The sequence below is a fragment of the Aythya ferina genome (assembly GCF_964211825.1).
Source record: "Aythya ferina genome assembly, chromosome: 3".
Classification (NCBI taxonomy): Eukaryota; Metazoa; Chordata; class Aves; order Anseriformes; family Anatidae; genus Aythya; species Aythya ferina.
The window spans coordinates 27,779,697-27,793,883 of NC_140298.1; the positions used below are offsets into that span (position 1 = coordinate 27,779,697).

General features: G+C 35.8%; 1 protein-coding gene across 1 annotated transcript in view; it reads left to right on the forward strand.

Annotated features, from left to right (window-relative positions):
• Nucleotides 1–14,187, forward strand: part of WDR64 (WD repeat domain 64) — a gene marked incomplete at both ends in the record, with an annotated part of 63,223 nt that overhangs the window by 931 nt on the left and 48,105 nt on the right. The window contains 2 exon segments of the mRNA XM_084514997.1: nucleotides 8,000–8,145; nucleotides 8,311–8,459. Of these exon segments, the coding sequence (XP_084371123.1) occupies nucleotides 8,000–8,145; nucleotides 8,311–8,459 (295 nt within the window).

Here is a 14,187-nt window from a genome sequence, read left to right on the forward strand (position 1 = left end):
GCCAGATGAAACATCAGTCTTCCCCACAGGAAGGCCTCCAGTTTATTTTCTGACCCACACACATTCTTATTGGAAGTCAGGTGCATTAAGAACACCGATAGGGGCCAGCCTTCACTGGGATCAGACAAAACTTTCAGTTTAGATCTCTTCTTAGTTCAGATTATATAAAGAAGACCAGATATGTCAGCTATAGACGCAATACAATTTTCATAGAAATGTGGCCTGGCAAACAAACAATACCTGCTTGTTTTGTGTTTGTTCGTTTGTTTGTGTTTTCCCTCTGAGCATAAATAATGGTGTTAAGAGGGATGAAAGGAGAATATGATTCCTTGTGGACTGAGACTGAAAACACTGGTAGTTGAGGTAGTTTGGATGTCTTTCAAGATGCCTACATGAACACAAATTATGGGCTTGCAGTGGCAATTTTATATGACAAACTAGTGCTGTAATGCAATGGGTCAGAAAAGTAGAACACTAATTGAAGTAACCATTCTTATCAATATAAACTTTATTTACAATATTTTCAAATTCATCAAATATGACATAATCAATAACTGAACCCTAGTTGTAAAACGTAGTTGTCTATTTCTTGATCACTGGTCTTCCGTCTTTTCTGTTTACAAAAGCAGTAGGAGCAGACATCTTTCTCAAATTAATTATATTACCCCATACACACATCCCCCACCCCCAAAAGATGGATTAATAGAACATGTGACTTCCTTCCAAAACTTCCAGTAACTGACCTGTGGCACCTTAGCATGTGCTTTAGGAGAGGCATAACTCTTTAGCTTTCTTTATCAGTAAAAGGGAATTACCTGTGCATGACAGACCCTGTGCAAAAATACCATATTATGGGTTGTTTTAGAACCAGCTGCTGCATGGTAAAAGTCTCACAATAATAATAAGACATGGCTGGGCTAAATTAATGATACACATTATTAAGAAAAAATCTCTATCCTCTACCCTTAAAAGAAAGTCTTATATTTAGTGTGTATCTTGTTTTTGCTGCACAAAATGAAAAGAGAAAAAATCTGTTGAGGCACAGGGTAGAAATTTAGTGAGGAAATAAATAAATTTTAGACAATGTACTGCTCATCAGCAGATTCCATCATATACTCAGGGTTTCTAAGTAGTTTTCCAACTATAGCACCTGACAAAAGTACTCACTCTAGATGTCTTCTGGATTTCTAGAAAATAAGAAAAAACGAGTCCTGTATTATTACAAAAAAAAAAAAAAAAATGTCCTTGCAAATCCCTAGGTGTTCCTAGATCACTTCTGCATTAGTTCTTTTAATGTGTTGTCCATTATGTACAAAGTACATGGAATGGTAGAATCCATTGGATGTAGATTTTCAGATGACCAGCATATATATGTGTAGATATACATGTATGCTTACATATGTATACGGAAAAAAATAAAAGCTAGCTATTAAAATAATGCTTCAAAATTAAAAAATTCATAGTTATCTGGGACTGACTTTAGAAGTTCTCTGACTTGGCTGTATTTAGACATTGAAGTGTTTCAGGACATCAGATCATTGAGTGTCAGTCACATTAGAGGTGAAGAATGAAGCAGAGTGCTCTCTAACCTTGTGTAGGAGTAGAAATAAAAACCCTGTCATATTGACCATGACTCCTAGTCTTCACTGTATGATCAAAAATGTCAGTGAGATATTTTCAAAAAGTGAGAACACTGGGTGGTGGAAGACAAGTGTTTTAAGCAACTTGAGACATCTTTAATTTCCCATTTGTTCATTACCTTATATTTTGCTTTCACTCATTTTCTCTATTATCATTATTATTATTATTATTTCTGTTCTCTATTTTCTCTATTATTTCTTCTTTATTTTCTGCTAGCTTCCTTCTGCTTTCAATTCACAGGCTGTTTCCCATCTTTTGTGACAAGCAGTGTGAGAAGAGAGGCTTTTGTCCATACTCAATACATTTGTTTCAGGAATCAAATGTGCTGGGATTTTGTTTCTTGTTTTGAACTCTAAAACTTATTATTTCAAAGGGTATGTTAGACAGCTAGACTGCAGTTTCTGAAAGAAACTAAGTAAATAACCAGTCTTCAGCTTTTTAATTAGGATTTTGACAGCCTTCTGCTGGTATTTGATTTCTTATATATTCTCTTTGCCATTCTTTAGCTTTAAAGGCAGATAAAAACCAAATGATTATTCACTGCATCTATATATAGCTGCAACACGTATCTACAGCACAAGGAAGAGTTTATGGACAGACAGGTTTGTGGGGATATTTATTTATTCATTTATTTTTGTGGCTGAGCTTGATCTAGACCACAATCAGAGACTGAACCCAAGTATACTACATGCCAGAGCCCAGAGCCTCTTTAAGGACAACTCAGGTCATTTTAGAGCTATTGTGTTTTCTTTTGGACTGTCATTTTACTTGGTGACGATCTGTCTTTAAGTTAGACTATCGGAAAAGACGACTGGCAACCTGGTAGCAGGCAGGGAATAAGATCTATCACTTTTTGCTGGTTTGTCTTCTGCAGTAGCTTAGGGTTATCTGTTTTGAACTGGCAAGGTACATGGTTAGAATTTTAAAACTAGCATACAGTTTCATAGACTTCTGGTAGTTCTTGAGATACAAATTGAAAATGATTGATTTTTCTAACAGGCTGCCAATCCAGCAATGAGATGGCTGTAGCTGTTCTTTGTGCCTGCTGTACAAAGTATCATTAACTTTGTACTGATCTGAGAATTTACCAATCGAGAGCAATGTGATCGCATAGTAAGAACGGGAGAGTTGGGAAGTTCGACTTCTGAATGTGTTACCTCTACCATATTCCACATCCAATGCTTTTCACAGTATCAGTAAGGGAGACAGGAAAGAAAATGCTTTTTATTCATTTAATGCTACTGTAAACTTACTAATGCAAGGACTTCCTGTTACTCATCAATTTAATATTGAATTTGTCTCTTAGACTTAGCTTATCTTCTAATGTAGTTCCTCTCTTCTTTACTTTTGTTTGTCAGTCTATTCAGTCATCACATCTTATTTGAAAATTGTGCTGTACATTTTTTGGAGTTTAAGCGTTGAAGACAGCAGAATTAGCTGGTACTGAAAACAATGGTACTTTATTTGGGATTTCCATGTATTTAGATTGTGCTGTATAACAAGAAATCCCTTGGTTGCAAGAGAACAAAATATAGTTTTCTGTTCTTAACCTTTCCATCCTGTTAATTGAGAAATGAGAATATAATGTCATGTCATACAAGCTTAGATGATGCAGAATGGAGAAATTAGTCAATAGGACACACTGCATAACAAGGGTTCAGCTTGAAGCTCCATAAGGAATACACCATAGCTCTAGCCAAGATACAGTATCCAACAAACCACAAAGTGTCTTGACACACTAGTGAAACATTTTCCTTTATAATGGCTGGAGAATTACTGTAGGAACTAGCAAAAATGCATCTTCAAGCTATCCCTCCCTTTACCAGGAGTCAGTGCTGCTTTCCTCTGCACAATTCTCTTCCTTATTATAAACAAAAGATGTACTCACTGTGGTTGAGCAGGAATACCTAGCAACTTTTGTCCTCTTCCCAGTGGAAAAGATCACTGCTGTTCGCATGATTTTTTCCAAGTGAGTGTGATGAGTATGGTCTTTCTCTGTTTTTGAAGAAGTGGTTTTGTTATTCTTGAAACATGGCTGATCACTGTCAATCCTTTAGGTAGACACAAAACATATACAATACAATTCCTCCTTTCCTTTCAACCACAGAATATCCACAAAGCAGAAATTCCACGTGCAGCAATTCAAGCAAGCCTTGAGCAATGAGCTTGTCATCCACCTTGGATTAAGTAATAGAAAAGCTGATGTGGAGATAAATAACTAAAGAACAATACAAAGAAATTGATCAATATAATCTAGTAAAAAGTGGATCTAATGAATAGACTGAAGTTCATTGTTTGAACAGAGTGCCAATTTGCATAATGTTGTATTGCATAGCAACGTGGTTTCAGCATTATTTTTTTTAAGAAACTGAAAAGCTGAAAAATGCAGAAAAGAATCACAAACATTATTTTGAGACCTGAAGGAAAATGTTGGAGTAGGAGGTACAGAATTCAATGTATTTTAATTAACAAGAGAAAAATGGAGAAGTAAAATCAGGTATAAGGGCTGTAGTAGGAGAATATACCAACTATTTCTCTAAATCACTGAAGACTTTACAAAAACTGTCTAGTGGAAGCCGAAGCCACACAAATTCAAATGAGAGTTTTAAGGTTTAACAGTATGAGCAATTAACCTTCGGAACAAACATGATGGATTCTCCATGTCTTGGTGTCCACTGGATACCTTTCTGCAAGTTACGCTCTAGAAGAACATTGTTGGGATAATTATAATGATAAATGGCTGATATTTAAAGATCTGTGATACAGGGGGAGTGAAAGTAGAAGATCTAATCATCCCTTCTGGATTTAAATGTTATGAATTCATGCTGTCTTCCTTAAATTCGGGAGCAAGAATGTTAATTAAGGTCAACGGATATTTTGGCCTGCCTATTCTAATCAGATTTTCTCATCCAAAAAATCAATCATCTGCTCAGTAAAGCAGTTACATCTTCACTGGTATTAAGAAAAAAAAATCTAGGATTTATCTAGGATTTTGTAAATTACCTTGATGAGGGGAATAAAAAGAGGAACAGCTTTTCTCACTTCTTACAAATTTGTGTTTTTTTTTTTTCTTTTTGAATGACAGAACATACCAGTTTTTATTCATTATCACTAATGTGTTTCTCTGAAGTACCCTGGAATTTTGTTGATCATGAAAATATGTAATTGCATTAATGAATGTGAATTACATCAACGAACAAATGTAAAATTTGCTTAAGCATGGCAAATGCCATGAACAATTTTTCTCACCTTCAATTATAGTTCATTTGTATTTGTTATGCCAATGACATTCCTGTAAATCTATAGTGGATGTGGGAGTAGTGTGATAATCAGAGACATGGCAGAATTTAATGTCAGCAGAGTGTAGTGTTGTAAAAGGGGCTGTGGATATTGCACACATGTTAAAATGTGGACATTAATTACAGGAATTTGTAATACTTTAAAACAAGTAATTCTGGGTTGGGATGTTGTTCCTGTTTTTCAGGCAAATTTTAACAACCTGATAAAGTTAACAAGACAGAAATGTTCATCCGACTTGGAATTAGTACATACTGCCTTCACTTGACAAAGTTAGAAATGGTAAGCCTCTACAATTTACAAAATGTTATCAAGCATAAGGAGTCAGATTCACTAAAAGTTCACAGAGACAGTTGATCATCTGTAATGCAGAACCCTAAGCAAGATAACTAGCTTCCATATGCACAGAACCTACAATTATAACAAGATCCAAAGTAATTAACATACTAATTATTGGTATCTAAAGACTTTTTTTTTTTAACTGCCTATTCAATAGATAGTTACTATTCTCTGAGGAAAGCTTCTAACACCATTCCTTTTACTTCATTCTGAACCATTCTTATAAGACAGCTGTTTATATCATTACTTTCTAAAGACTGAATGAAGCTTGATTCTTTGGAATATTCTCACAAGAAGTGGTACTCATCCTTTATTCAGTAGTCACTGTGATACTTGTTCAGGAGACAAGATTTAGATTTGATTCTCTTTCAGCCAGAGGAAAAATAAATTAACTTTTCCAGCACTCCAGGAGGATACCCTAGGGTTCCACTATTCAGTAAAGAATTTAAGATGTGGTGGGATGGAAAGACAATGCAAATATAACACAGGTTTTGGTGCTTTCACAATGATTTTGATTGGTCAGTGAGTGCTCTGGGCTGTCACTTTTCAAAGTGGTAGCTGCAATTTTGTTTTCTGAACAGTCACATCCTGCTTTTAAGTTGCCTGGACAACTACAAACAGACAGAAGTTCTTGGGTCATTGAGAAGGAATATCTGACTTTAAGGTCCTGACTGAACTTAGGCACAAGTTAAATGTGGACATGTGGATCCTTTTCAAAACAGGGATCATCTAGTAAATATTGCTGAATTTTGGCCAGACACATACTAATACCCAGCACTTAATCTCAGTGATCATTATTTGTATGTTAGGAGAAAGAAAGAAACAATAACTTAACTGGAAGTTAAGGAAGGAGATAAGAGGGGTGATTGGAGAAAAAAAATAAATAGATAGTGCTCAATGAAGACTTTAAAGAATTTTACAATATAGGAAAATCATCAGGAAATAAACACTGAAGATATGTAGTACCCAAGAGCAGTGAGAATAGGAAAGGATAACAAGCCAAAGGTTAGAAGCAGGGTTGAGTTTTCACTCGTATGGGTGCAGTACCATGGCACCTAAGCAAGGCAAGCAGAGCAGCTCTGTTGGTAGCAACCACAATCAACAAACAGTCCAGAACAGTGCAGTGACAAGACAGGGCCAAGATCAAGTCGGCAAGCACCATTAACAAACCAGGCTCAGTTGGAAGAAACCTACTTGCAGCATAGCTAAGTAAGGGCTTAAATAAAGCTCATAAGCCAAAGGGCAGTGAGAGGTCCTAGGTGAGGCCGTTCAGTCAGGTAAGGCCCATTGAGGGATGCAGGGTGCTGACAGGTAACAAGATTCTCAACTAACACAAGAGTAATGGGTGTGTTGCCCTTTGTAAATACATGTAGCACTAAATCTGAAATGGTGACACTGGTAGATGGATTGGCTTAGACTGGGTAGTTTTTTCCCCCTTGTGTGTTGCACAGAAAAAATAAAAACATAAAAAAATATTTATAGAAGGCATTGTTCTGCTTTGCATTTTCCAGGAGCTTTTCCAATGTACAAAGTAATCTAACAAAACTGATAGGAGACAGTAAACAAAAGTACGTGTAGCTTCTCACAAGCAGAGGAAGTTAGTGTAGATGGCTCTAAGAGCTTAAGGAAGAGGAAATTGGACAGCTGAAAATACTAAAACTCCACCGGTCCATCAAGGGATTTCTTGCAATCTTAATCATAATGGCATATGCAATAAATAAATAAATAAATAACGGTTTCCTGCAGAGTAATTGGGTTTCAGGATAGATCCATTGGAAGTCCTATTTTACTGAGTAAGGATTTTTAATATAATAAAACCAATGACAAAGCATATATTGAAGAAATGGAGAGAGATGTACTAACGAAGCAAATATTTAATGTCACTCCCAAGTACCAGCTGTCAAAAAATGCTTTTCTAGTTCTTTTCAACTTGAGTTGTCCTCCTTGTATTACATTAATAATTTCAAAACATAACATCCCTGATAAAATGCTTTTATTACTGGAAAACCAGGCACCCCCACCTAATTGAGGTACCTGGCCAGACCTTACAAAGAGTAGAACATGCCAGAATATCACCAGACTTCTCTCAGTTCTCCTATCACCAAGCAAATATAAAAGGCGAGCTGGCTCCATCATTCTTCACCAAATAATGTGTGGATCCAAGGAACTCCACAACAGCAGCTGTTCCTAACTGCAAGAGTTGGTATGCAGCTTTTGGCAAAGTCTTGAAGATAGTCCAAAGCATAGAAAGGTGTTATAATCTTCCTTCCTTCTCACTCAGTACAAAATTATGAAAGATAGTATGAACTTGCAACAGCTAGTTTCAGAGGTATGTTCTTACCAGAGAATGATATCTTCTATAGCTAAGTCATTGCCAGCTGTAGCAGAACTGAACCCTTATGAGATCCTTACCTGGCTCTTGAGGTGAGAAAGATCAAGCATGTTCAGTAACCAATTGCACCAGACTCCAGGAACTAATCTCACTTGCCAGGTTATTACTAGTAAGTGACACAGGGTTGCTCAGTGAGTAGAATTCTGTGATGTAATGGGAGGTTGTGACACCAACAGTTTGCTAGCATGTTTGCCATCTTGAGATGCTAAACCAGAGTCACCTCTTTCTTGTTATATATTCCGGTCATGCAGTGACATCTCATATGAACTCATGTGAACCACACTGTAAGAAGAGTCCTTCTTTCTACCTTGTTGCCTTCTCTTAATAAAGGATGTCTGAAAAGGATTGTGATAACAAGAGTTGCTCTGCTCTTAACGTGCCAGATTTCAAGAATGCTTTGAAGGAGTTCCAGAAACTAGTTGAAAAAACAGTAGCACAGAAGACAGAGGAAAGATTAGGCTTGTATATTAAAGATGGTAAGAGGCTCTTTCTGATTAAATAAGTGTAATTTTCTTATTGAGAATATGTGTCAGCAACAAAACAGTAGAAAAGACATCAAATTAATGTTCAAACCGTGACTTCTTGACTGTTACAGGAAACAGGTAGATTGCTCTGGGAGAGTACTTTTCACCTCCTTGTAGGACTTTTGGACAAATTACAATGCCGTGGTAGTTGTTCACAAAGTATAATTGGCAGAGTTGCCAAATCTACAAGTCATCATTTCTGTGATGTTTCTTGTGATCTGTTAAAGCACAAAAATGATGAATTATGTAAATACGATTTCTTGATGGTAAATAATCAGGGCAAAGGTTTGCTTTTTTCAATTCTAGTGGCTATTATTGCATGAAAGGATAAACTTTATCCCAGCACACCTTTCAGGTTCATTTCAACAAACCAGAATTGTGTTATTGAAGTAAGGGAAGACAAGAAGAGCTGAGAATTTTTCAGATATTCTTTTATCTGTTTCCTGTCATGTGTTGCAAATCATGTGGTTTTAAAAAGTAAGACCGAACTTTTTTTTTTTTTTCAAAACGCTTTAATGAATACAGTGTGAGAAGATGTGATCTCCACTTTTTTGATTTTAAAGGAGAAATAGAACAGGAGGTAGAGGACAGAAGCTGTAACATGAGTCCTTTGTCTCTCTATGTCACAACAAGAGCAGTCTCATTATTATTTATTCTGGCCATCGTTCAGTTGCTAAAAAAAAAAAAAAAAAAAAAAAGAAATAACTTGGAATATAGATGTGCCTTTGAAGTTAAAAATTAGATAAAATGTATTGTGTGTGTTGATCTAGGCAAAAACAAAATTGAAGGACTGTCTTGGAGTACCTCATTTGTGGCTTCGTTATCCTGTTCAAGAAGTAATGTTTAATTTCAACAAGCTGAGAAAGAGGCTCCATGTTTATTTTTACTCTATTAGTAAACAGTTTACAAACCTGTACTTACTTGTTGTTTAAATGCAAGATTCCAGGGAAGACATTTGAAGACAGGAGGGTAAATCTATCTTTCTGAATTTCTCTTGTGAAATATGAGTGTTAATACCTATTCTGTAACCTGATGCACTTTTATCAATGACTTGAGAGATGAAGGAGGTAACACTAATTTAGCTCTAATTTAGCTTGTGTTATTCTGTGTGCTATGCTATTATTAACTTTAGTCTAAGTAAGAAAAATCCTATTCTCCTAGTACCAAAACCTGGTATGTGAAATTTGAGCATCAGAAGATCTGTGTTCGGTGGAAGTAGAAGTTGTAAATATGAAAAAAATTCCCAAAGCTACCCCTAACCTATTTCACTACAGTAGGGGCTTGCTATTTCAGGCCATTATGTCAGTGAAGGTTTAAGTATGGCAGAGCTTTGCTGACCTCTGCCTTTTCCCCCATTTTGATAAGTTTAAACAACTGAGTGTTTTGCAAATGACAGTATTGTCTCTACGAGTTTTTAGCTAAGAGATTCCCTGAACTGGATTTTCTGCTGACTATCTCTGGCTAATTTCAGACTTCTAAATATGTTGTATAAAACAGCTTAACACATGGGAGAATCCAAACTGCTAATTCTAGCAGATTTTTAAGAGCAATATTTGTTCGTACTGTGCTGGTTACAGCATCAGTTCTAGTATTAGTAAAAATAATAATAATAATAATTGGAATTAAATTAATAAAGCCTGTGTAAATTACATTTTCATTTGTAGGTGAATCACTTTTTTTTCCTACAATGATGTTCCTGTTTAGTACATCATCAGCTGAGCTTGCAAATCTAAATTCTTAATCTTTATGCTACATTGGTTACGTGAGTTTGAGGAAGTTGGCCTCAGTTCTCTCTAAGATTCTTGAACCTATTATGTTGATGCACATGAATGCATGATGAAGAATGACCTAACTAAATAAAAACATTTTTCCTGTTTGCTTTGTAAAAGAGCACTGAGCTGTCTTCCAGAACTTCTTATCCTCAAGCAAAGTTTGATATTCTAGATTCCTGACAAGGCAGCAGGATTTGGATCATAGAGCCTGAGGGTAGAAATCAATATGTGTAGGTCTTCTGAACTACTTCACTGATAAGCATTAGCCTCAGGCATCTTGACAAAATGCAAATATCATATGACTACAGTATGCAATTTGTGCCCTGAGGGTAAGTCTATCTTTATCAAGACCATTGCAAATCTTTCCTCTCCTTCTTCTCCCAGAGATAGATCTGCCCCTTACTTTTGATTGGAAGCTTTAGAGCTATGCCACCATTTTAGTAGATTTTTTTGTAACCGGAAAATTATTGAAGTCTGTAAGTGAGTGAGATAATCCATTTTTCTTTTTCTAATAGTGGTAAATAGCAAATCCTGGCAAAAAGAATGTAATAATTAGTTAAGTAGATCTGGTTTACCTCTCTTAGTTTCTGACAGCATATACCAGCTTAAGCATTTTCTGCAGCAGATTTGCTGATGCAATCTATGCTTAGTATCTCTTGATGGACTTTTCATCTATCTGTCTGTAAATTAGTTCTGAATCCATCAAAAAAGGATGCTTCCATAGCATCCACATTTTTATATATTTTATGAAAAATACTTTGTCTCATTTCTTTTAAATGTGGTGGCCTACTTTTCAAAGTGTTCTGAGAAATTATGAATGCTTGCTCTAGTGAAGTATCTTTTAATAAGATGTTTATCATGGATAGTGTTTCAAGCAACTGTTGTACAAAACCAAATTATTTTTACATTGTTAGATCCAATCTGTATCAAGAGCATCCATGATCAAACGCTTAGATCTTTGTTTTATTTTATGCCTGAAGATGGGTTGTTGGGGGACATAAATTCCAGCACACAGTAACTATGCTGTAACAGCATAGGTGACAAGTCCTTGCTGGTCTTAAAGCCAGGAGGCAAGGTATTACTGAGTGATTAATTCTTTAGCATATTTCCATTTTACATTACCATGGAACATCACATTATTTATGTGAATGTTGAAGATAACCAACACCTGTTCTTTGCATTTTATTAACAACTGCTATCAAGTAGTTTCCTAACACCATCCTGAAAACAACGTGTTTGGTCTTTTCTGTTTAATAAGCTTCTTTATGAGAAGATTTCTGGTTAACACCTCTCTTAAAATTGTTATTTCTTGCAATGTCACCTAACTCACAAACTTTGTTTATGTCAGGGATTAAAAATTTTCTTCAACGAGGGCCTGAGGGAAATTTAGTAAATCATTGTCTGTAGGGGACATCAGATATCATGTAACTGCCTTCTAGTGAATTTGACTGTAAGCTCTCTTTATCAGACAAAACTTCAGGCTACATCCATTTCCTTTCTTACTAATTCACCTTGTGAGATGTAAATTTGAAATCTTTTTCTTTGCATGTCATACTTGCATGTCACCCTTCTTCCTTACTTCCTCACTAAACATGAGAGGATAGTTAAAGATGCAGTCCTGGCTTTGCTCAGTATTTCTTTGAAACTCACTAAAAAATTACAGATTTGCTGGTACAAGTTGTACAAGCTGAGTTCTTGAAATAGCCAGCTGCCATCAGACATGACGTAATGTTTCATTACAGCCCTAGTGAAATTCTCACATGACTCAGCATCCTCTACTTCATTTCAAACTCCTTGCTTCTTGTATGGGAGAGAAGAGTGAGGTGACAATCTCTTGTGTAGAGGTGACAAGCTAGATACATATACTATAGAGTATGATATGCTCTATGGGCACGAAGTGGAGACCAGTTGAGAAAACTACTTCTGAATTCATGCTGATTGTCAGGTTGAGCCAACCCTTTGTTTAGGAAAGCCAAGCAGTAGCAAATTATGTTCAGGCCCTCTACCTAATAAGATAACTGAAGAAAGATCTGTTCATTTACTAGAGTAGTGTCTTTTACTGCAGATTCTTACCTGAGTTTCCAGTACAGTCAGGCTAATTACCTAGGTTACATAATTATTTTTAATTCCTGAAGCCATTGGCTAAATTGATGATATGCTTAAATAATGTTGTAGAAGGTATTCAGAAAAAGGAGGGAAATATGATTCGAGGTACAGAATTTTTAGCATATTAAGCACAAGAATTGGTAACAACTGATGCACTCAGCATCAGCATTAATGAAGGAACTAAAGAACCAGAGAAAGCTGGAAAAGTCATAGAAAGTTTCTTCATTAGCCAAACCATGTTTAAGATAGCAAAAGGATCAACATTAATTGGTCTCCTTCAATAAAAGGTCTCCTTCAAGCTCTAATCTTTTTAACTTCTTGACATTTAAAGATTTGCATATTCACTTACTGGTAAGGACAATAGATTTTTTTTTTTTCCACCCACATTTGTAGCCCCTCCTCTTTTTAAATTTACTTTTCTGAAGTTTACTTTATTTAACACTTGAACAGCCTAAGTCCCTTTTCTTTTCTCATCCTCCTTAGGCTTGTCTTTCAAGTGAAACTTTTTCAGGAAAAAAAAAAGAAGACAATTTCTGTCTTGCATGATTAAAGAACTATTGAAATAGTAATTGGCCTTTTAAGAGACTGGAAACTATTCTGGGTATTCTACTTGAAAGTGGCTGTTGTTTTAGAGAGATGGTGAAATAGATATGTCTCCCTTAATTGATACATTCATTCTTATATTTTTCATTAACCTACTAGTCATGTTAGACAACTCACATTTATAATCTGCAATTTGGACATACTATTAATTACCCCCTGTGAAAAATGGAAGTAGCTTCCTTTTTATCACTTAATTTTTCAAATGAATCATCAATAATGGTTACTTTCTGTAACATTCTAAATAGCCATTGTGTCTTCTGCCATCTATGCTCCAGTACTCAATTTTTTTCTACAAGGACTATATTTCATCCCTGTTCTCCTGAATTCCCCTGCTGCTTTTGTTACCGCTGAGCATTTCATATATACTGAAAGTCAAGGAAGAGGCATACACGTCACTTTGTTCCTTTGATACTTCTCGTTTTATCATCTCTGTCTCTCTCTTCCTTCCCAGAACTCTGTCCCTGACCCTTTGTTCCTCTTTTCCTGCTCTCACAAATACAAAATTTCCTTCTCCATAACTGGCTTCTCTTTAGCTTGACAAAATCTGCAGGATGTGTTCCTGTGACCTAAAAGATCATGGAGTGTGACTGTTTCTACTCCTTTATCTTTTTGATGTTTCTCTTTTTCAAGTACTTTCATTTTCAAGTTCCCTGAACTCCATAACAACATGCCCATACTCAAATAACACTTTTTTATATATAAAAAAAAAAAAAGTGTAATTTTAAATTTTATCTTTAATCTCATTAGAGTGCACTTTTAGTCATTTACTGTCTCCAAAATTTAGAAGACCTAGGTGGCCTAAAAGGTGTCATTTATCAGTTGTCAGCTGACTTGAAAACCTGACCTCTGCATTCCAAAGGTAGCTGACACTTTGAAAGTTCCATTTTAAGTGGCAATAATGAACGATATGTAAATTGTATTTTGCATCATATTTTATGCTCTTTGTCAACCTCTGGTATTGGATGGGGTTTATTGGGATCCCTTTCTCCATATCAGCAGAAGCTATTTTTGCTGCTGTAAGGGATTTCTAAGATGTACTTTCTTTGGGCAGTGTTCTGCCTGCTGGGCAGTGACAGTGGACTCAGCAGTGACCTGATACAAGGTTATAATTTAAAAAAGGTTATCATTTAAAAAAAAAACTACTCCCACCAAAAAAATATTCCCTGGAAAGGTGGAGGGCTTGTTCTCCTTTGCCTGAAAAAAAAATAGGAATATTTGCTTAAAAAAAAATGGCACTCCTATCTTTCAAGAAGGCTGAGAGGAAGGATCAAGGGAACTACAGGATGATTAGCCTCACCTTAATCTCTGGTAAAGATGACAGAGCAACTAATTCTGGAAAATATTTCCAAACACATAAAGGACAAGAAGGTGACTGGGAGTAGTCAGCATTGGTTTACAAAGGGGAAATCATAGAAATCATGCTTAACCAACCTGATGGCCTTCTACAGTGACATGACTATCTATAAGGGGAGAGCAGCAAATGACATTTACTTTGACTTTAGTAAGGCTTTTG